Source organism: Chelonoidis abingdonii, chromosome 9, assembly GCF_003597395.2.
Source record: "Chelonoidis abingdonii isolate Lonesome George chromosome 9, CheloAbing_2.0, whole genome shotgun sequence".
Lineage (NCBI taxonomy): Eukaryota > Metazoa > Chordata > Testudines > Testudinidae > Chelonoidis > Chelonoidis abingdonii.
The window spans coordinates 66,935,374-66,958,947 of record NC_133777.1 but is presented as its reverse complement, the minus strand read 5'-3'; the positions used below and the strand labels follow the sequence as shown (position 1 = coordinate 66,958,947).

At 43.1% G+C, this 23,574-nt stretch overlaps 1 protein-coding gene and 1 long non-coding RNA gene across 9 annotated transcripts in view; both read right to left on the bottom strand.

The window, feature by feature from the left end:
• TRPM7 (transient receptor potential cation channel subfamily M member 7) overlaps window positions 1-8,762 on the bottom strand; it is a 146,286-nt gene extending 137,524 nt beyond the window's left edge. For 4 of the 7 annotated variants that reach the window (XR_012656560.1, XR_012656561.1, XM_075069661.1 and 1 more), the window contains exon 1: window positions 8,094-8,182. Coding sequence is in view for 2 of the 7 variants with exons in the window: in XM_032790608.2 (XP_032646499.1) it covers window positions 8,605-8,607 (3 nt within the window). In the remaining 5 variants the exon portion in view is untranslated. Of the gene's footprint in view, window positions 1-8,093; window positions 8,342-8,604 lie in introns of those variants that run through there. The other 3 variants (XM_075069662.1, XM_032790608.2, XM_032790607.2) reach the window with 2 other exon arrangements.
• Window positions 8,763-11,110: 2,348 nt separating this feature from the next.
• On the bottom strand, window positions 11,111-23,574 carry LOC142047328 (uncharacterized). Of its 2 annotated transcripts, none has more exons than XR_012656563.1 (3): window positions 23,511-23,574; window positions 14,594-14,887; window positions 11,111-12,498 (listed from the first exon to the last, which is right to left on the bottom strand). It is a non-coding gene; the product is annotated as an uncharacterized LOC142047328 (long non-coding RNA). The 2 variants fall into 2 exon arrangements; XR_012656562.1 differs by lacking the exon at window positions 23,511-23,574 and adding an exon at window positions 15,113-15,176.

Genomic DNA, 23,574 nt, shown 5'->3' with positions numbered 1-23,574 from the left:
GCCAAAGTGACCATTTACCCCTTCATGTCACAAGCGTAGACTTCTCCTACAGCTGAACTGCCTGTCCAGTACAAAGGCTGGTCAGGAAGGTGGACTTTTGCAGTCTATAGACAATTATTCCATCCCCATGCTACTGGGGAAGGTTTGGCCAACCAAGTGAAGCGGGCCAGAGAGTAGAATAGTTACACGCAGCCAAACAGGTAAGCTTCCAGACCCATTCCTGTTCCTGAGCCGTCCACAGGGAACCTGTCTGTGTTACCAGAGACCCAGACAGAGGTAGTGGACCGGGATCCCATGCCAACGAAAGAAAACACCACAGCACCTCCAGTCCAGGCCCGGAACTGGAACAACCACCAGCACCAGCACCAGCAATTGCAACCACATCTTCACTCAAACGCCAGAGGGGGCCAGCAAGCCTGAACTGGCAGAAGCAACAGACAACCATACCGAAGAGGTTCAGCCAGAGCCTGAAATAACCCCAGGTGCACCAGCGGAGAGCGGTCCACCGGCAACGGAAACAACCCCATCACCTACATTGCTTCCAGAGGGACCAAGCCCAAGTCCACAGTCTGAGGAAGAACTGGTATCCCCAACCTCAAGGGAACAGTTCCACACTGAGCAGGAAGCAGATGACAGCCTTCAGAAAGCTTGGGTGGCGGCACGGAGCACTGGACTCAAAACTATCCACAACTACAACCTATTTTTTTCACATATATACAGTGTGCAAGTTGAGAACATTTGAGTATGCAAAAAGTTTGAAAGGGTAGTAAGCTTTTTTAAAACAAGGTCAGTCATTTTCAAATTAGGGGGTTTTTTAAGTGACTTGAAACAAGTCAAACTTTGCAGAAACATTGTCAGAGTAAAACTGGCAGTTTACAGGCCATACCAGTCTTGGGGATAAAACAGGATTTTATAATGGAACCTGGCTGCTCAGCATGGATGCCAAGACCCTGAGTAAGTTAAGATTTCCTTTAGATCTATAGAAATAGATCTACAAACACACACTTTAAAACTGTGTAAACCCCTCTGATCATGCAGTGAATTCAAAGCACTAAACAAAGAAGGCATGCTACTAGCACTACAAAGGTGCTATTCACACTACTAGAAGTATGTCAGCACCTTCATAAATATCTGTATTTTTCAAAGTTAACCAGAAAGTAAATCAACTAGCAATTGTGTGTGTAAATTTCTGTTGATATCCAAACCCAGTCCCCGCTTTTTCCTAATGAGTAGGAAACAGAATCAGTTCTGCCATTTTATGATTGTACAGGCCTTTTTGTATACCTATTTAAAAACATTCAGTTTAAACATTAAAAAGATGGGAGAGAATAAACCATAGCAAAATCACCTTGAGTACACACTGTACCTATATTTCCATAAAGTATTATCATGGTAGCACATGACCTAATTAAAGTGCACAGGATGCTGGAACTAATCCAAGTGAACCCTTTGTTTTATCTGAGCCATAAAGTATGATTCTCCAACCACAACTACAGATTTAGTCAAGAGAGTAACATCTATTCTGGTCCATCTGGTATATAATGCACGTTTTATAGCCTCATGTGAGAGACTGGGGTAGGGGATTAAAATAAAAGCTACATAATAAATGCCAAGCTCCTGTGACAAACCAGTAAGACCCATGCCTATGGTGTACATTTTTGCATAGTGATGTTAGTCAAAAATCATAAGACATATTTAGAAATTCCTTGATTTTTCAATTTATTACCTTAACATTATTTAAAACAGTTTGTGTTTGGGAAATGGAGGTATTAAGCACAGAAACTGATAAGCAGGAAATAATCAGTTTCTTGTCAGTTTACGCCTAAATTCACTCTTCCAAATAAATAAATGCAAGGCTAGTGTACACAAAGACCCAAACAGTTGTTAATTTATATAGAACAGCAGTTCTCAAACCGTGGGCCAGGACTTGGACTTAGACTTAGACTTGCTGGCTTAGACTTGTCACAGCCCTGAGATCCACTGCTCAAGGGCTTCAGCCCTGGGTGGCAGTGCTCAGGTTACAGGCCCTCTGCCTGTGGCTGAAACCCTTGGACTTCAGCTTTGCCCCTCAAACCTCAAACCCTCTGGCTTTACCCCTCCACCCCCCACAAAGACAGAGGGAGTCAGGCTTTGGTTCCCCATCCTGGGGTCATGTAGTAATTTTTGTTGTCAGAAAGGGGTCGCAGTGCAATGAAGTTTGAGAACCCCTGATATAGAACTTTTTACTTCATAAACTAATTATAAATCAAAATAATGTGTCGCTTGGGGGCAAGGGTGAGTGATGTAGACACTGCGCTAGGTCAGTGTAAGCTACACCATGCTATGTTGATGGGAGATGCTCTCCTGCCAACTTTGCTCTCCTGTCAACTTCAGTACTCTACCTCCCTGAGAGGTGGAAGCTTTCTCCTAATGACTTATCTTGTCTTCACCAGACCCACTAAATCTCCAATTTAGCGGGCTAGGGTAGACAAGCCCTAAGAGACCAACAAGTGGGCTGAGCTGGGGCGCAATGGAGACATGGCAAAAAATACAACAGGATGTGCATAATTCTCAGCCATTCAGCAGCAGAGATCACAACTTTCCATCTGCCCAGTTGCTACTTTATTTGAATTTCTGTATGTACTGCTGCAGAGATGAATTTTAGAAGGGAGCTGAAGCAGATTAAAGTGGCAGGTTCTTGGATTTTGACTGGGAGATTTTCCCCGCTCATGAGGTGCACCCTAAGACTAAGTGCTTGTCAGAAAAATAGGCGGTCAAGGCTGGCATCTTTAGCAGAGCAGAAGTATGAGTCAACCTTGCCATAACACAACAGGCTGGATAGAAAAGAGAAGTTTATGTTTGGTACAGTGGAGGAGGGTAGCCAATGAAAGGACTTGGAGGAAGAGCATCTCAGCAACAAACCAAGAAGATTATTTCAGCAGTTACATTTTGAACAGACTTGTGGGGAGGCAAGGTTGCAGGCATCCAAGCCAGAGAAAAAGTCTACAGTGGTAAAGGAACAAGATGCACAGATGTAGTTTGCTGCCTTGTATTCAATTTATCTACTCAAAAGTTGGCTGCCTGGATTTGAACCAACAGTCCTAAGCCAAATAAGTATTTTTAACATACTTCAGCATCTACCTAGATACCCAAACCACTTAAACGTGTGCCATCCTGAAATACGTTACTAAGCAAAGAGTGGCAAAATTACTTAATATTCACGTTATTCTAAATACACTAAAAATATTCAATAATGTTTCAAATTATTTTAATACATGAGAGGCACAAATATAAAAGTCGAATCAAAGCCCTCATCCAAAAGAGATGGTGTACAGTGAAAGTTTTAAAAAATTATTTCAAACAGTGGTCACTGCAAGATTGGCGAAAACATATTCAGGCATTGTGTCTTGTTTAGTTTTCTTGCTGTCGAGTAGAAAATATGACAGCTTTCCTAAGTAGCATTAGCTACACCTTTTCTTATAATTTTAAGCAGATATCCACTCCACTGCTCAACCCTCCCTTAGAAGAGAATTATTTTAAACTGGAAATTGGATACATTATCTCAAAGACAATAAGTTATTTTGGACAACATCCACTATTTTACTGCCAACTTGCATTACTAACTCTACTTCAGACTTGCACAAAAAAAGTTAATGTTTTACCAGATCAATACAGCATGCAAATACTATAATAAAAGTAGACACCACTGAAGCAAAGAAGAGATTGCAAAATAAATAAATCCATCAGTAAAATGTCCTTTTTTGGGTAAAATACACTAAAGGATCATTTCCTTGCCTTCCTCTTTCAAATTTTAAAGCAGAATTCACAAATACCAAATCTCTCTGTTAAATACTGAATTTTCAAATTTAGTATCAGCATCTTGTAGTCACAATCTAAACTATATTCAACTATTGCTTAAAGGGACACAGTCAGAGTCTAAGCGTTCTTCCTTCCCACTGATTATATGTGTCTTTCCATCAAGGAGAAAGAAACAAAACTGACTACAGAAGAACCTCAGAGTTATGAACAACAGAGTTTCAAACTGACAAGTCAACTACACACCTCATTTGGAACCAGAAGGACGCAATAAGGCACCAGAGACAAAAAACAGTACAGTACTGTGTTAAATGTAAGTACTAAAAAAAAAAAATGTTGCTTTCCCTTTATTCTCTGCATAATAAAGTTTCAAAGCTATATTAAGTCAATGTTCAGGTGTAAACTTTTGAAAGAATAACCATAATGTTTTGTTCAGTTACATCTCGGGAATGGTGGTTGTTTGTAAGTAACTCTGAGGTTCTACTGTATATAAAATTGCTGTCACAAACTGCCTATAAATTGTAAACAAACTGAATATACAGAGGTTTGTTTTTTTCAAAACCACACTTCTTAGCAAGCCACAGGTGCTATTTGCAACAACAGAGGTACAATGTTTTCAAACAAATATGGTCATCAAGCTGATTGTTTCATTTTAATAAAAACAAAAAACCACCATTAATAATCTTACCCTGTGAAACAAATAGGTGTGGGACATTCTTTCATTTTAAATAACGTGGAATTTGATTATTCCATGTTAGTTTATTTACTGAGCACAAATAGGCATCCTCTGTCTTTGCCACAAAAAGTTTACAATCTAAAGTGATACAACACAATGAAGGGAAAACAAAACAGTAGAGTAGGGAAGGAGAGAAAGTAAACACAGCAACAGGAGTACATAATTACTCAACAAAAGGGTATGTATGAACTCCTTATACTGTTAGCTCCCAGGTTCAATACCCACAGGCTAGTTGTAACCCAAAAACATAAACCTCTACTCCTCAAGCCAAAGGACCAGGCCTGTTAACTGAGGCTGTCTACATTGCAGCTTATGTCAGCATAACGTATGTCACTTAGAGGTGTGAATAAACTACATCCCCCCCCCAGCGACATAATTGACATTGACAGCTACCGCCACTCAGAGGGGCTGGAGTAGCTAAGCCAAAAGAAAAGCTCCCTTCTAGCCGCTTAGAGCAGCTACATTAGAGAGCCTACAACAGAACTGCTGTAAGCTCTCTAGTGTAGCTGTAGCCTAAGAAAAGTAACAAGATTCAACACCTCTCTCTTTATATCTATGTGTCTTGTCTCTCTACTAGAGGGGCACAAGAAGACACTTTGTGTTAACATTACAATATAAGTGGATTTAAGAAGGACTCTGAAGGAGAAGAGGGATGCAGATTTGGGCCTACTGCATCAGTTTAAGGAAAGGAAGGCATAGAAAAAGCAATAGAGATGATTGTGGGAGAAGCAGATGAGTGGGGCATCCAGGTTTGTTATCATTAGTGGAGCAGAGAAGTCAGAGCCAACATGACAAGAAACAAAGTTAGATAAGCAGACAGAGGGAATTATGCAGAGCCTCAAAGACCAGGACAAGAAGCTTAAATTGAAATGTGATAGACTAGACCAGCGGTCCCCAACCTTCTCGTCTGGCAGGTGCCAGACAAAGGACCGTAGCGGCGGTCAAGCATCCGCCGAAATGCCGCCCAATTTCAGCGGCATTTCGGCGGTGACGCCTCTCATCCTCTTTCGGTGGATGCTCGACCGCCGGCCAGGACGCAGACGCATTTAGATGCGCCCGCTGGCACCGCATTGGGGACCGCTGGCACCGCATTGGGGACCGCTGGACTAGACAGAGCCAGTGGAGAGATCCATAGAGGAAGGAGAATTACATGGTGAGATTTTAAAATAAACATTTTCACTTACACTACTTTGTCATATCTCCCTGCTGAAAGAGAAGTCACATTTTAAAATCCCTTCAGACGTTTCCAGTTTAATGAGAATTATGAAAACAAGAACAGCAGAAGATAAAAGGAGCAGATGAACATCCAACCCGAAACCCACTAATACAACAAAATAGCTCCTCCCCCCCGGAACAATAGATCAGAAAGTGTCCCAAACTGAAACAAATTTAACGGAAAACACTTAAACACTTGAATAACTGTAGTCATGGAGTAATCATATTGATTTCTAACTTACTCACTGATTTAAGTGTTTTCACAATCAGAACCTAAATACATACTGAGTTTTTCTAGTATTAACGCTTCAGAAATTTAAAATATTCTATAAAGGATTTGGCTGTTTAAGAACATCTTGAATTTAGCACAAAATAATTTTTTTAATAAAACATTCTGTGCAAATTAACTTGTAAAATGATTTTTTCTGAATATAATGAAAGATTTGAGAAACTCCAATGAAAGCAGAAGGTACAAGATACTATAATTTAGCTACTACACTGCCAGAAAATAAACAAGTCATTTAATGCTAAGTCAACCCAGAAACCTCTGACAGTTATGGATCAATTTGCAGTACAGTCACAGTATGTAACAGGAATAACAAATACAGGATGAAACTTTGTGATGCAATCTCTCAACTCATCAAATCTAGGTCCCAATATTTAAAAGGAGAAAGTCCAATTTTCAGCATCTGTCCTAGAATTTCTAAGTCCTACATTTGTACTAGGAAGAGAAGCATAACATTTGTGTATAGAAATGTACAATATACTAGGTGAGAATCAACATGGTTTCACATAATAAGTCATGTTATAAATCGTTTTTTAAATTAAAAACATTGGTCTAGATAGTGGTAAACAACAGATTTAATATTCTATTTGGATTTTCTGAATGCTTTTGAAACAGTTCCACATGATAAATTACTGTATCAACTCTAAGTATCAGCTATGCAATTAACCGATTAGTAATTAAAAACAAAAGGTTAAAATTAAAATTGTGTATTCTTTGCAGAAAGCTGTAAGTAGCAATATCTTACTAGAGTGCAGGTCCTAATATAAAGCCCTGTATTTTTTATTATTTACATAAAGTTATGACATGTAAGAATTAAATAGGGAGGAAAAATTAAAATGGAAGAATGGTTAAGCCTCAGAAAGATATAGCTGTGTACAAAATAACTCTGATTAACTAGGTAAATGATTAAAGGGGTACATTATTAAAGATTGTGTGTCACAATGAAGTAATATTCTTGAATAGAAACAAGATCCAAAACAAGCAGTTTAAGCAAAAGAGAAAGGGGGTTGAACTGATAGACCCAAGATTCAAATTCTTAGTATGGTATGCAGCAATAATACAATGTTGACTTATATCAAGAGGAACACATGATTAGGCTTGGCAGAAAGCATTTCTTATAATTTTGACAGACATCATCAATGTTTATGTTTAAGCTTTTTTATTAAAATTTTCAGTTGTGCAAAATTATGCGTTTTAAGTATTTTTTTTCAATTTATAGCTATTTAAGTTTTCACAGTTGCAACAAACGGGGGGGGAGGCAGAAAATAATTATTTAATGACAGTAGATGTTAAGATTTAAGAAGTTAAAGCTTTAGAACCTTTACAAACACAAACTGTCAACATCCCATGTTAAAATATACAAATCAAACTCTAAGATGATTTCAAGCAACATTTTTCTTTTGATTACTATTGATGAAAATGTTTTTCACTGGTTTGTGGGGGTATAGTGAAATTGACGCTTACTGGTAAAAATCAAAGCCTTCCAAGCCTACATACGATAAATGCCGAAAAATACTGTGCCATGACAAGCTCTTGCCTATCTAAAGTATGACGCCACCTGGATTACTTAGTCCCGAGAGAGGCTAACGAGACAACACAAATACTGAAAAGCAGCCGAGGGTTATTCTGACACCAAACTCGCTCTGTTGGAGGGCGCAGGGCAGCCCAGAAGGGTGCAGGGTTAAGAGAGACACGATCAGCTCCAGGGAAGGTGCAGTCACCTCTCGGAGAGCTGTGCGCCCCGCAGGGCGAGCTGACACCCGGGCGCATCACGACGGAAACACCTGAGCCCGCTCCCCCGCGTCGCTAGCGCGCATCTGACAGCGCGTTGTGAGGCGTCAATACCCCTCCCCCCCTACTGAACGGCCCCGGGAGCCATGGGCTAGCCCCGTGCCCGGCTCCGCCAAGGGACGGGCGGGAGCGGCCCTGGCCGGCTCGGGCTCGGAGCAGCCGGCTAGGACCGGTTCACGCCAAGCCGGCGGGGACCTGTTCGCCCCAAGCCGCTGGGCCCACCGCGATTCCCAAAGCCGAGTCGGGACAAGCCCAGCCCCCCGCCCTCACCATTCTCCTCAGGGTCGGGCTGGGTCTCGGCGCCGGCTCTGGCTCTCCTTGGACCGGGCTGCTCCTGCTCGTGCTTCGGCGGTGGCGGGGCCTGTCTCCATCTATCGGGGCTGAGCTCGGCGGCTGCGGGGCGCTGGGCAGGGAGGAGCCGGGAGAGGACAGCGCTCCAGGGACGAGGAGGAGAGCAAGGCGGCTCGAGCTCGGCTCTGCTCCGGGACCCAACGCTGGCGGCGGCGGTCTTGGCCCGGCGGCTCCTTCTCATAATTGTGCGACTCCCCTCGGCCGAGGGCAGCAGCGCTGCCGCGTCAGCGCGCACCGCCCCCGGGGGGGAGGGAGACGCACGGGGGGGACGCCGGCCTCCCGCCCGCCCTGCGCATGAGGTGCCGCTGGTCCCCCCCACGTCTCTTCGCGCCCCCTCGGCTCTCCCCTTCCTCTCCGCACTGCACCCCCTGCCCGGGCCGCGGGGCTAAGGTCGGCTCGGGCCAGGGTCACCTGAGGGACAAAGACCCACCATGAGGGAAACGCTGCTGCAGCAAATCTGCGCCGCTGGGATGCTGCCCTGCCGCGTGACCTGGCGCTCGCAGCCAACGTCGCTAGTTTCCACTGGGCACCGCGGGCTTTGGGACTAGACTGGGGGTCATTTGAAAGACGCGCCTCGGGCTCCAAGACGGAAAATGTTGTTCTGTGCGCGCCGCGGAGACAGCAGGAGATGTCCCCAGGCAGCCGCCTCTGCCCAGCTCAAGGGCTGGGGTGGCGTGGCCCTTACAGCGAGGGTCACAAAGAATTGGCATAAAATGGAGGATCGTAGCCCACCTCTTATCTTCACTACCAAGAGGGGTTTTGCAGCAGAGAGGACAGATCCCAGCATCTGACTGTGGCATGTTGATCTGAGTGTGTCGTTCACATTCGCTGCTGTGTATGGGATGAATCATAACCGAATAAGAGATACTTAACAGATCAGCTGTTCCATCCCCCAGAATTGACATTGCTTGGCCTGCAGAAGTTCCCCTGGTTAGTGCAGGTGCCTAAAGCCAGCTGTAGGGAGCTCTCTCATTGGGGGAAAAAACCTACAGAGACAGTCCAGCAGGCTTGTTCCTTACTCTGCTCTTGGAAAGATCAGATTTCAGGTCCCATGTTTCCCTAGGAGCAAGGACTGAGAGGCTAGCTCTCAACTGCTGGAGTGAGGAAAGGTCTTGCATCAGCCTTAGAACTTAACTTACCCAATACAGGATAGCTGGGTCTCAAAGAAGCATTTTAAAACTAAAAAGAAGCTTTTAAAGCTAGCACAGGGATTTGCCAGTTCTTCAACATGGCAACAGTAGGCCCCTCTTAAAGTTTGTTAGAAACAAGTTTAGCTGGAACCATATTATTCAAAGGCAAGTCACTTAACTCCGTTCCTGCTGGGGGCCTACAATGCCTATCTCTTAAAATATTTAAGATTTTTCATGCAAAAACAGTACTAGCTTTGGGGAATAGGTGAGAAGTTTATGGGCTGATGCCTTGAAGTATCAGTGGCATGCAGAAAGTAGCTGTTCTCAACTCTATTGAAGTTGCTGAGATATGAGGGTGTTTAGCACCTCAAGGAAGTGGTCAGTACATCAAAGAATCATGCCCTAACTGCTGTGTTTCTCAATGTTGATTCAAGTGCCTCCATAAAAACCGGTCACTAATATGCACCCAGAAGTTCATAAAACACAGTACAGTTGATGTATTTCAAAAGTGAGCTATGGTATTCAACTTATTTAAATTATGTTTAAAAAAAATCTAGTAATCACTGAAGCTTTCCCTGCAGGTTACACCCATATGCTTGGATAAGGGAGAGAGTTCGTCATTAACACCATGTTAAGTGTATGTCACATGTGTTGGACAAAATTTGCAGAAAAATGTATAGTTGGAACTGAGAGCTTTTGTCAGTAATAAGCCCTGTCCCATTTGTGTTGTAAACTCCTCAGGGCAGGAATCTTGTCTTAGAGACAAAAAATAAAACTAACACACTTTGGAATCTATACCATTAATTTAAAATATAGCAGAATTTCATTATAGATTTCATGGTAAATCCTCTGTAACAAATCTCAAACTGGAATATCTGCAGTTTGTTTCCAGAAGATAGCAAAAAGGGTGTTTTCAGTTAAAAAATTAATCCTGCTGCCCTGAACATAACAAATATTAATGGTCTAGCAAAACCTCACTCTCCAAAAACAAATTTCTGACATTACTGTTTTGTTAACTACTGACTCTTACCTAATCCACACATTTGCAGTACTTTTCTTCCAGTGACAAAAAGCAGTCTGGAGGCAAATCACAGTGTCAAGAGCAAAATTGATTTACTAGGCCCAATGCAAAAACACTGAAGTTATTACAGCAGTAGGGGGAGGAGGGGAATCTCAGACTGAGTTGCAGCTAGCCGAGGACCAGATTTTGCCACCTTTATGTACAGTGTGTGGTACATTCAAATCAGTGCAACTCAGCATGAGTAAGGATAGAAGATTTGGACTTTAAACACTTAAGTACCTAAATGTAGCAGAAAACACAAATCAAAATACTTTTTCAGAAAACTGATTCATATTCCATGAGAAACAAGCTCTGATGTAATTACATGGAACTGATCTGCAGATATTTCCCAGCACTGACACTCTTGTAGGAAGGTAATGATTTTTCCATTTAAAGTTCCAGTAACAGAGACAGATATCTGTGAGATTAGCAGTGGATAGTGTTGTGACAAATCCAGGGGCTGCAAGCAACAGACAGATTTCTGTAACAGTCACACAGAGAGCTGGAACTAACATCCTGGTCCTTCAGCTTCCAAGTCACACATCTTTGCAGGTTGAACTGAAGGATAATCAACTATTAACAGGAGCAGTAGGTCTGATCCTCTCTGTGGGCAAGCCACTTTAGAACATCACTCATTCCTACATGCCAAGCTAGCACACAGTGCTGCACCAAGAACTGGTAGCAAGTTGCAACAGATCTGAATACAAGAAATGGAAGATTGCACCACCTCCGCTCTTTAGTGGGTAACACTGACAAGAATGGTGTCCATTTTATCGTAACCAATATGCTGGGTGAGAAAGCACAAAGGGTAGCAGCAGAGGCAATCTTCCAGAGGAATTTCAAGGGCTTTCCATGGGGAAAAGCAGCAAGAATGTGGAATTCCCACTAATGTGGGATTCCCACCAATGCTGTAAGTACTTTTGACACAGAGTGCCTCTATTCTGTCTCCTCCTCCTCCTCTTCATATCTCTCTCTCTCATCTCCACAGGTTGTACCAGTCAAGGTTACCAAGTTTTGCTTATGACGGTTAGGTCACACTCCTCTTCATAAAGTATCATTTGGGGCTAGTCTGGCTTATTTCCCATGCTTATCGCAGTGGAACATAGACTCTTGGTGCTTGATTTAAAATGCTGAAATCCTCAACTCCATCTAAATGCAAAAGAGGCTCAGGGAGTTCAGCACCTCTGAAAATCAGGCCCTTAATCTATGCACATCCGTTTATTTACTCCTTGCTCTTTTCCACATTATCACTTCATTAGCCAGAGAGTATTTAATATAAACGAATGCACTGCCTTTGTCCTCCCACTTTAAAGTCAGCCTAACAAATCTAAACAGCTTTAGCCCAGGAGACTGGCATCTCATCCTGACTTGAAGACAATACAGTCTTCTCTCTCTGCAGAAGGTACAGGTATTTCAATGTGCTGTAAAGCCAAAAGAAGGAAGAGGTATGTAGCTGGAGGCCAAACTAGAACATTGATTGAGACATTCCTTTACAAGCTATCATTTTAGGAGAACATATCTTGAGGCCAGGAATAAACCACATCTTTTTTCTACTGATTCTGAAAAGCTGCAATTAGATTGACAATCTAGCCCTTTGCTAGTTAAACAGTTTGTGATTAGCCGAGAGCAAGACAGGGCAGCCACTGCTGGAGCAGCCTGGGAGGGAGATTGTAACTAAAGGAGCCAGTCCCCCTTTCTGTTTCACCATTGCTCCAGGGAAGCAGGGTCATCTGTTTGTGGGAGGTAGGGGAATAGTGTCTCCGCAGAGCCTGCTACTCCCCATGCCATGGAACAGATGGTATGAGGCGCAAGGAAGTACCTTGCTCCCTTTAATCCTTTGAGTTTACAAGCAGGATAGCTCAGAAATCAGTAGAGTTAGTCACCTAGAAAGAGTCAATTGTTCATAGATCATATATGAAATCTTTTATTTTTATCCCTGATACTCAGACTTCTTTTTTAGATGCAGGTGGTGAGGAGAAATACATTTTCAGGCATTAAAGTAAACTTCAGAATGCCTTAGAAGGTTACACATTTACTAGTTCTAATTAAGGGTTAATGGCTTTCCAACCACAATGCTCGTTAATTTTAGACATCATTTCTTCTTCCACATGAGATGTCCATCGTCAGCTGTCACCTGTGAATAAAGGGAAACTAACTAAACGTCATTTTATATTCCACTAAATTCCACATCCTTTAGCTGATGCAGTCTACTCTTATCATTAAATTAAAAGAGATGCTTTATTCCTTTAAATTAAGGTCTTTTTTATCTCATTCTTACATTTGAAAAGCAAACGAACAACCTCTCACTGACTGTTTATTCTGGGCAATTGTTTATTTTGGAATTTACCACAGCTACTAGCAAAGCTGAAATATAGTATCACAGTGATCTAATACTTGCCATAGATTTAGGAATCTCACACCTACTAGGATTTACATCTCACTAAACCAGTTGTAACTTGATCTCATTGCAATAACAAGTGCTAAGAGATAATAAGGAGGCTCTTTAAGAATGCTCCTTGTCCCAGTAATGCAATATAATCAGTAACAGAGCAAGCATACAATATTTGGAAAAAGTTGCTTAACTGCTCTCATTAGCATGCAGAAGAAATACTGAGTTTCCCATTGGAAGACAAATGGAAATTCCTTCTTACAATAAAAGAAGTGGGCAATTCATGGGGAAGTCTGGTTTTGGATGCATGACCAGTTATACTTAGTGATCCAATGGATGTACATTTCAAGTTGTTGAAAGTATGTGCTGGTATGCAAGCAGTTAAGCCAAATACAATTGCTGACTGATAAGGAAATCAGGTTAATACACCAACCAAGGTCAAATAGATTCTGTGTAGAAACATTTTTTCCCCATATTAGAGTCATTGATGGCAGAAAAGGGTAATTAACAAACCTCATTTAGTTAACAAGGTGGAGTTTCCAAGCCTTCTCCCCCAAGCACATATTTGTCTCTCTCATTTTATAGGTTAGTCACTTTACAATATGGTTTTTATAGGGCACATGGCTTAGTTTCTAGATAGATACACACATAGAAGGATCATTCTGTGATCTTCAGCTAATTCAGAGTCCGACTATTTCCACTGTAATTCACTTCAGTTACTTTGAACCTTTTTCAAAGAAGTGTCTGTGAACAACATTTTATCTTCCAATAGTGATATATTGGAAAGATTCCTCTAAAGAGTCCTGCACTTAGGACGGAAGAATACCATGCACTGCTACAGACGAGGGACCAAGTGGTTAGGCAGCAGTTCTGCAGAAAAGGACCTAGGGGTTACAGCGGATGAGAAGCTGAATATGAGTCAACAGTGTGCCCTTGTTGCCAAGAAGGCTAACGGCATTTTGAGCTGTAAAAGTAGGAGCATTACCAGCAGATCGAGAGACGTAATCATTCCCCTCTGTTTGACATTGGTGAGGCCTCTGGCATACTGCGTCCAGTTTTGGGCCCCACATTACAAGAAGGATGTGGAAAAATTGGAAAGAGTCCAGCGGAGGGCAACAAAAATGATTAGGAGGCTGGAGCACATGATTTATGAGGTGAGGCTGAGGGAAGTGGGATTATTTAGTCTGCAGAAGAGAAGAATGAAGGAGGATTTGATAGCTGCTTTCAACTACCTGAAAGGGGGTTCCAAGGAGGATGGATCTAGACTGTTTTCAGTGGTAGCAGATGACAGAACAAGGAGTCATGGTCTCAAGTTGCAGTGGGGGAGGTTTAGATTGGATATTAGGAAACACTTTTTCACTAGGAGGGTGGTGAAGCCCTGGAATAGGTTACCTAGAGAGGTGAGAGGAATCTCCTTCCTTAGAGGTTTTTAAGTTCAAGCTTGACAAAGCCCTGGTTGGGATGATTTAGCTGAGGATTGGTCCAGCTTTGTGCAGGGGGTTGGACTAGATGACCTCCTGAAATCCCTTCCAACCCTGCTATTCATAGAATAGAACTTACACATAACTATTCACTGTCCCCAAAGAGCTATTACAGTGGCTGGGGATTGGGGATATTACAGTAAGACACTCCGACCATATCCCTTTTTCAGGAAAAGGCCCTACTCCGGGGGCCAAGAAGAGGAACAGTTGCTAGAGTTATTCTATACCTATAACTTTATTAGGTAGGTACATTGGGCCAGAACCTTAACTGGTGTAAGTCAGCATAGCTCCATTGAAGTTAGTGAAGTTACACTGATTTACACTAGGTAAGAATCTGCCACATTATAGTTTAATTATACCTTAAAGTGCTTGCCATATTGGTTAGTGGGTGGGACTTGGGAATTCTCAGATTTGTTGCCAGTGTTGTTTGCCCAGCTACAGGTTTCTTTTGTTGTTGTTTTTTTTGCACAAGGTTGGTTCATTAACAAGGTAGCAACACATCTTTTCACATCATGACAGTTGCAGCTTCACAACAGAAAAAAGACAAGCTTGATTTTTCAAAGTGAAAATTTAGAATGTGTAGAATATTACAGAATGCAGCAAAAATCGCATGACCCAGGACTTTTTTCCATTCCTAGGGTTTCCTCCTATTCCTGGAATTGAGGCAGGGTTTTAAAAGAGATTTTTCTCATATTTTCCACAAAACACACATGTCCTTATGGATCAAACATAGAATATTTCAGCAAGTTAGTATATGGCAAGTTGACTTCAATGGAGCCAGGTTTCACCCTCAAAGTATATTGGCTGTTACACAGTTTTAAAACTCCTAATTAACTATTTCATTCATATTGATACCAATTGACTCGAGAGATACACACCTTGTTTTCAGGAGGTCTCAAGGATTCAGCAATCTCTATCTTGCACTAACAAACATGCTTTAAGACAGCAAACATAATTAGTGTACGAGCAAAGGGTTGGTTTTGAAAATCCAGTGTTTCAGAGATGTATATTTGAGAAACAGATTATAATAGCTATGAGATTGTTAATGACAGTGTAGAGGAAATTATGAATATTTAAAGTTAACTAGCATGTCTAAATATCTATTTAAAAAAGTCACATACTACTGATTTAGACACCAATCTTTGAAACACTTAACACGCGTTTAAGTCTAAGCAATGGGACTATTTACATCAGGGGTGGGCAGACTATGGCCTGGGGTCAGCATCTGGCCCTCCATATATTTTAATCCAACCCTCAAGCTCCTGCTGGGGAGAGGGGTCTAGGGCTTGTCCCGCTCAGGCGCTTCAGCCAGGGAGCGGGGTCGGGGGCTTGCCCCACTCCGCACAGCTCCTGGAAGCAGCGGCATGTCCGCTCTCTGGCTCCTTCACATGGGGCAGCCAAGGGGCTCCACAGGCTGCCCGCACCCCAGGTGCCACCCCTGCAGCTCCCATTGGCCAGGAACTGAGGACAATGGGAGCTGCAGGGGCAGCTGGCTGCACCTCCGCGTTGAAGCCAGATGGGAGACATGCCACTGCTTCTGGGAGCTGCTTGAGGTAAGCACCGCCCGGAGCCTGAAGCCCTGACCCTCCCCCATACCCTAACCCCCTACCCCAGCTCTAATCCCCCTGTTGCCCTCAAACCCCTCGGTCCCAGCCCAGAGCACCCTCCTACTCCCCCAACTCCTCATCCCCAGCCCCACCCCAGAGCCTGCACCCCGAGCCAGAGCCCTCACCCCCATCCGTATCCCAACCCCCAATTTCATGAGCATTCATGGCCCGCCATACAATTTCCATACCCAGATGTCACCCTCAGTCCCAAAAGTTTGCCCACCCCTGACTTACATACATAAGGTTAAGCATATGTGGAAATGTTTGCCTTCAATTTGAGATGCAGAAAACATTACATTTGAACAAAAATGTAAATTGCTATTAAAAGAATTATAAAGCTATTTCTTCACAGCAGAATTAACTCAAGTGTTGCCCCTATTCCCCTTTCTGCCCACTCACAAAACCCTCTCATCCACATTTAGTGGTGCGTTCTACTCAGGCTAGCTGACTCAGCCCCCCAAGTGCTGTATTCACTCTGGCTGTTAATCCACGCACTTTGTAATGTGGACTCAGTTTAACCACTTGAGCACTGATTGTCCTCCAGTACTCAGAAGCACAGACAAGTTCTCCCACAATCCACTAGGAAAGAATTATAGATTAGATCAGCTCAGCTTACTGCAGTAGAAAGAGCCATGAGATATCCTGTCAGAAGTCTTCATGACATACATGGGCGAGTTCAACATTTCTCAGTTATATCCTAATACTTTCAAACAAAAACACCCCAGGCATATATTAAAGGACACTAAAAATTTAACACCTTGACATGGTTTTAAATGTACAATATACATTAATTAAATGGCTTTTACTTGGGTCAAATCTCTGTGACAAAAGTAACTTTCATACTTTTGTCTCATAGGAGTACCACAAGGATTTCTTCTTCAGTCTATATTCCATTTATGTGAATCAGTGAAAAAGGGAAAACACCTTTGTGTTTTGCTTTTATTCCTCAGTTAGTTCCTTATTATTTATTTGCATTACAGTGATAGCTATGGGGCCCCACATTCTAGGCACTGGATAAACACAGAGTAGGACAGTCCCTGTCCTGAACTGCTCACTATTTCATATAAGTCAAGACACAACATGAGTATAACTAAGGGCTGGTCTACACTACAGGGGAAAATCGATCTTAGATACACAACTTCAGCTACGTGAATAACGTAGCTGAAGTCGAAGTATCTAAGATCGAATTACTCACCGTCCTCATGGCGCGGGATCGACGTCCGCAACTCCCCCTGTTGATTCCGCAACTCTGCTCGGCTTGGTGGAGTTCCGGAATTGATATAAGCGTGTTCGGGGATTGATATATCACGTCTAGATGAGACGCGATATATCGATCCCCGAGCAATCGATTGCTACCCGCCGATACGGTGGGTAGTGAAGACGTAGCCTAAGAGTGGGAGGGAGGGAGGAAAGACAAAGGAAGCTAGTTTCTTTGTCAGTGCTGAAGCTTCTTCTCTTATTATGCATCTCTTTGCAGCTCAGGTAAGAAAATATTTTTTACTCTCCTGTGCGATTGTGTATAACTTTAAAAGAAAAAAAAAAAGGCAGCACAAAGGAGAAATACCTGTTTGCTGGTTTTCTGCAGCTGATAGCCATAAATCCATAAGGATGAGTTGGTTTTGCAATATGTCGAATCACCACCTTCTGATAGCACTCTCAAGGGAAAGAATCTTACCTTGTCTCTCACACTAATCAGAATAAACCATAACAGAGCTTCGAAATATAACATAAATAAAGTGAAAAATGTATTATTGGTGAGGTTTTAAGTGTACCAAAATCAGGAAAGTCGGTTACAGTTCCTACTGGAAGAGTAACTCAGGCCTCTCTTGTAGTTATAACATGTTTATTGTGTTACTTTATATGACATTAACTTTTATGCCAAAAATACATGTATGTCTAATGTGGCTGCATTTCAGCAGCTGAGAGAACTGTAACTTTGAATTCCCAGTCTTTTGTGCCTTTAAACATTTCATCATCGCACTGCACTAACATAGGGCCTGATTTGAAAATTCTTAGCCATTCAATTCGCCCTTGAAGCCAGAAGGCCTACACACGAGTAAAGGTTTGTAGAAGATCTGTTATAGCATATTAAAGTATTATTTCTGTGTTTAAAAAAAAAGTTTAATGAAAAAATAGAGCGGTTGTTTGCGTAGTAAAATAAATGTGCTACATGAGTTTATTTGAAGTTAAACATGGTGTTCAGTGCCTCAGTACGTCATTAAAAATTAGCAGAAAGCTTTCTTCACACAGTATAACTTGTCTCTTTTAATTTATCAGAAGTATTTGTCCTCATTGAGGATTAAGTCCAAAGAAAGGATGAACTATTACAAAATAAGTTGTTTTGGAGTAAGGTGAGTGCAAAGGAGCTCCAGCGGTGATTTAAGCTAGAAAAGAAGAAGACTGTGCCTTAGGAGTTGTGGCTGTTTTATATTACGTTTCTTGCTCATCTCTGGATGTGTCAGGATTAATTATTCTGTGCTGCTATGGAATGTAAATTCTTTGTGCACTGATCAGTGGTGGTGGAGGTTGAAGAATTGTTTGATATAATTCATTGCTTTCAGGCAACTGGAAACTCCTCTCTCTCACACACCCTTCCCCATTCCAAGTTGGGCAGCTGTGTATTTACTGTTGGGATTTGGGCTTGACCTGCTGGTGGTGCTTCATTGGAACAAAACAAGGATAAAACTATTTCTAAATGTAATTGGTTACCTTGGGACATTTTGTGTTGACAAGGAGCAAAAAGGAAAAGTGAAGTTATTTATACAGTACATCTAGCAGGTGCTGACTAACTTTTATGGCTCATGACCTGACTAGAAAGCTCCTATGCCTGCAGGCTTGCAGCAGAAGCCTCTGAGCTTTACAGCTGAGTTACCACAGAGGGGATGTGTCACCTACTGAGAACGTGAGAGACTATAATAATAATGGCCTTGTCTATACTTTGGGGGGAGATCAATCTAAGTTACACAACTTCAGCTACGTGAATAACGTAGCTGAAGTTGATGTACTTAGATTATCTTACCATGGGGTCCACACTATGCTAGGGTGACCACATTTCCCTGTGCGGAATACAGGACACCTTGTAAAGTTGCTCGTATTCAACAGCAATCAATAAGAATGATGCAGTAGGCCCCACACACACACACGCTATAAAATCTCCAGAGCCCAGCAGGGAAAGGGGGACCTCAGGGTTCTGAGGGGGAGGGAGGGACGGACTCAGGCATATGCGTAGTATGACTTCTAGTTTGGGGAGCAGGGGTCAGCAGGGCTCAAGCCAGCTGGTCGGCCTGTTTTGGTGCCTGTGATTTCCAGTGCCTGAAGTGCCGAGTTGCACACTCAGGATAGGTGGTAACATGCTGCAAGCCACGTTTGTATGGGCCTGAGCCTCAGTCTGGAACACCGAGGAGCTCAGGCCCGGCACTGGGCGGTCTGGGGCAGCTGGTTGCAACGCGGCCTCCATGAGCAGCTGCTTAAGACAAAAGTCTCTTTCTTTCTTCGTGGCTTGAAAGCCTTGCAGCTTTTGCAGTGCTCAGCTTGATGCGCTTCCCCCAGACAACAAGTCATGGGCGTCGTTGGTGGACATAGGCTTGTGGCAAGTGGCGCAAGCTTTAAATGCTTGGGCTTGCAGCATTCCCCGCAGCCCAAGGCTGGTGCTGGAACTAACTCCCAGACACCTGTAACTAAAAACTATCTAAGAACAACTCTAACTAGAAAGACTAAATTGCCAAGGGATCACTCGCAAGCAGGAGAGCAGTAAGAAGAAACTGAAGGGTGCGGGGGTCGGGCCAGCAGGATATTATATACACCACCTTTAGGGCACCAATCTAGGAGGCTCCCCTGTCATCCTGACAGGAGCTGTTAAGGGATAAAAGTTTCCAATGTCCATGCATGCAATGTGCATACACCTAATTGGAATGGACATGAACAAGCACCCGAAGAAGAACCAAAAGTTATAACTCAGCTGGGGGTGGGGGGGGAACGGGACAGTTCAGCTCAAAGTTTGATAACAGCTCAGGGTGCAGGGAGAGGGCAGCTGGGTGCTGTGTGTGGGCAAGGGGTAGCTCAAGGTACAGGGACGGGGATAGCTAGGGACTGAGGACAGGCAAGGGGGTAGCTCAGGGTGAAGTGAGGGGGTAGTTAGGGGCTGTATGCGGGCAGGGGGTAGCTCAGGGTGCAGGGAGCAGTCCCTGTTCCCTGAGGGCTCTGCCAGCCCCATCCCTACAGCTCTTACCGGCTGCATGAGAAAAACGGGGCTGGGAGCTGAGGAGCAGCCACCAGGAGAGGAGGGAACACCATGGCTGCCTGCTCCATGTTACTAGCCAGAGAAGCAGTTGCCCCGCACTGCCCGGCTGCAGCTTCCCACCTCCGAACTGGCCCGAGGACAGAGAAAGGAGTGCGGGGTGTGGAGCTGCCCTGCGATACCCCTTCATGTGCACTGCAGTTTGGGGTGGCAACAGTCCCGGTGCCTCCCAACGCTGCCCATGGGCTCAGAGGGCTTCTGCCCCATGGAGAGCACCAGAGATCCAAGATTCAGCCCCACAGTTCCTGCATTCAGCCTCACAGAGGTTGCTAGGGTTCAGGCATTCCGACTCGCGGCAGGCGGTATGAATCAGGGCTTCAGTCCACCCTCTGGCTCTGGCTCCAGCCCTGTGGTGAGCACTGGGAATCAGGGTTTTAATCTCCCTCTCCTGCGGCTCCAACTTCAGCCCCGTGGAAGGTGCCAGGGATCAGGGGTTGCAGCTCCACGGGTGGTGCTGGGGCTCAGGCTCTGGGTTTCAGCATCAGCGCCCAGTGACCCCCCTGAAGGCACTTGCAGACCCCAACTGAGAACCCCTGCTTAAGGTTTCACATGGCAAAGGGTGACACACACCCCTAGCCCCTCACACATGGGTCTCATCCTACCTGACGTGTCATCTTCCTGTCCCTCCACCTGGCCTGAAGCCACCACGTGCTCTCACTGACGAGCCACCACCTGCCTGCACTCACTTGCCAGCCACAAGCAACACATGGCGGAGGCGGCGCTGACTGACCATTGACTGACCAGCAGGAAGAGCGGAAAATATGGGACAACTTACCCGTTTTTAAAAAAAGGTGGGACACCTGCAATAGGGCTTAAATATGGGACCGTCCCATTAAAAATGGAATGGATGGTCACCCTACCCCTTGCACTTCTCATTCAAGTAGAGTACAGGAGTTGGTGGGAGAGTGAGCTGCGGTTGATTTAGCGGGTCTTCACTAGACCCGCTAAATCGACCGCCAATGCATCAATCACCATGCATCGATTCCCCGGTAAGTGTAGACAAGCTTTGGAAATTCATTCTGGAGAAATATCACTAAAGTTATATATGGCCAGCAGCAGAATGGAACTCAAGTTAGAAGCCATTAACACCTCAATAAGGAGAAAGGAGATTAAAATCCATGCAGTTAGCACAGACTTTCGAACACTTAAAGGAACAGAGGGTTGAAAATCAATAACAACTATGCTTCAGGCTTAAGCTCAGTTCCCTAATGAAGACTGGTCTAGTGCAAAACACAACATCTGCAGAAGGCCTCCACACATGCATAACACTGGTTAGTAAATTTTCTTCGATTGCTGGATGACAGTAATAATTTAAAAAATCCACTTAAGTTATTTACATCATCTCTATAAGTATTTAATATTGCAGAGGACTAGTTTACCCCAGTCACAAAAATCTTAGAGGTCAAACTTCAAGCTTATAACCCAGAAAGATCAGGTTTCCAGGACAAGATGGATTTGAATCAAGCAACTGTACATTTCAGGGGCACCTATTTAAAGCTCTTTGTGTTAAAAATTAAGAGTAACAGGCTTTTTAGGCAGCAGAGCAGAGCGTTGTTTAGTTTTTTTCCCTGTTGTTAGAATGACAGCATCTTAAGGAAGATGATTTATAACCTTCAAAGAAGATATGGCAACTATTCAAGAGGATTTGAGGGTAATATATCCTTACCTGGGTCAGATTAGATTGATGGGCATGATTTATGCATTTTATATTATCTGTTGACCATCTTCCTCCTGGACAGAGCTCTGAGTAAAAAAATAACAGTGAAACACTAGCTACCTTATCACGAGTTTATTCTTCAAAGGTTTAGTGATTTCTCACTCTATATTTGTTCCCTGATTTTCAGGAGGGAAACTGCCAGGACCATTTTTGTTTATTTTCAGTGAAGATTGGCGTGACTTGCTTTTCTCCTATCTTCTGGTAATATTCCAGTTTTCCCTTGATTTTTCAAATTATAGTTAGTAGTAAACTTATCTGCTAAATCTTTATACTCTAGTATACCTATAACCTGAACTAGACAATCTACGTTATGTTGTAAGTTTTCAAATATCTAATTGAAAGCTATTTTGGGACCATACTATGACATCATGAGGCATGCTGCCTAAAATTGTCAGTGGAGCCTTCTGCTTGAAAATGGAGGGATGGTCTTTAATACAGGACGTACTCTACCCTTCATTGTCCAAGTTTTTTCTTTCTTGTTCTTGCTGAAGATAGGTTTTCTTTTTTTAAAAAGGAGTTCAGTACCTGTGACCCAGAGCTCCTAAATGCCAACCAGCAGAGGGCACACCATAACATAACTCACATCAGACCTGACAAACTCATTGCCCAAACTCACTCTTGGCATAATCTGTATCTAACAGGTGTCACGTAAGGTATCACACGCAAACTGATAACACACTGGTCATTGGTATTATTGCATAATGCAAGTATGTCTGGTGTATAAAGAATTAGATGAGAGCTGGAAATACGTTCAGCGAGCAATGCATAAACTCAGCATGTCCTAAACAAAGAAACATTGTTGCACCTGCTTGACTGTGTCTCCAATGTAAACTTAGCAAGGAGAGGTCAGAAAAAATGGAAGTATATTTACATAAGGTAAACAAAGCCATCAAACTAGGAAGTGGGGAAGGTGACCATTTAACAATTATGATAGTGGACGGAGGCTTTACCCCACCAGGAAGCCTTCCTGACACTTGAAACAGACAATGGACTTTGGGAAATATAAGCGGAAACAGAAGGCCATTGAGGCATCTATCAGCTGAGGGACAAAGGAGGCCAGAGTTTTTGAAATCTGAGAAAGCTGAATCCTTCAACTAAGGGCACTGAAGTCTCTGGGAACTGACAACAGATGAGAAACCTGCTATGACAAAGATTGTAACTTGCTGAAGTTAAGTTTTAGTCACAAAAAAACAGCCCGTGTTTTGTTTTAATCTGTAACTTTTCATCTCTTTCACTCTTATTTGACAGATTTCAGAGTAGCAGCGTGTTAGTCTGTATCTGTAAAAAGAACAGGAGTACTTGTGGCACCTTAGAGACTAAGGATGCATAGACTGAAACTAAGACTAAGGATGCATAGACTGAAACATACAGCAAGAAGATATTTATACATACAGAGAACATGAAAAGGGGAAAGTAGCCATACCAACTGTAAGAGGCCGATGAATTGAGATACGCTATCATCTGCAGGAGAAAAAAAACTTTTAGGTTTGAACAGAGACTGGGAATGGTTGGGCCATTATACCAATTGAATCTATTTCCCTGTGTTAAGTATCCTCACACATTCTATGGGTCATCGCGATTATCACTGCAAAAGTTTTTTTTACACTCTTATTTGAAATCACTTAACCCTATATTCTTTGTTAATAAAAACTTACTGTTTTATTACAAAGCCATCTCACTGCTCCTAAAAAGTGAAGTGTAAGTCTTCAGATAACTTAA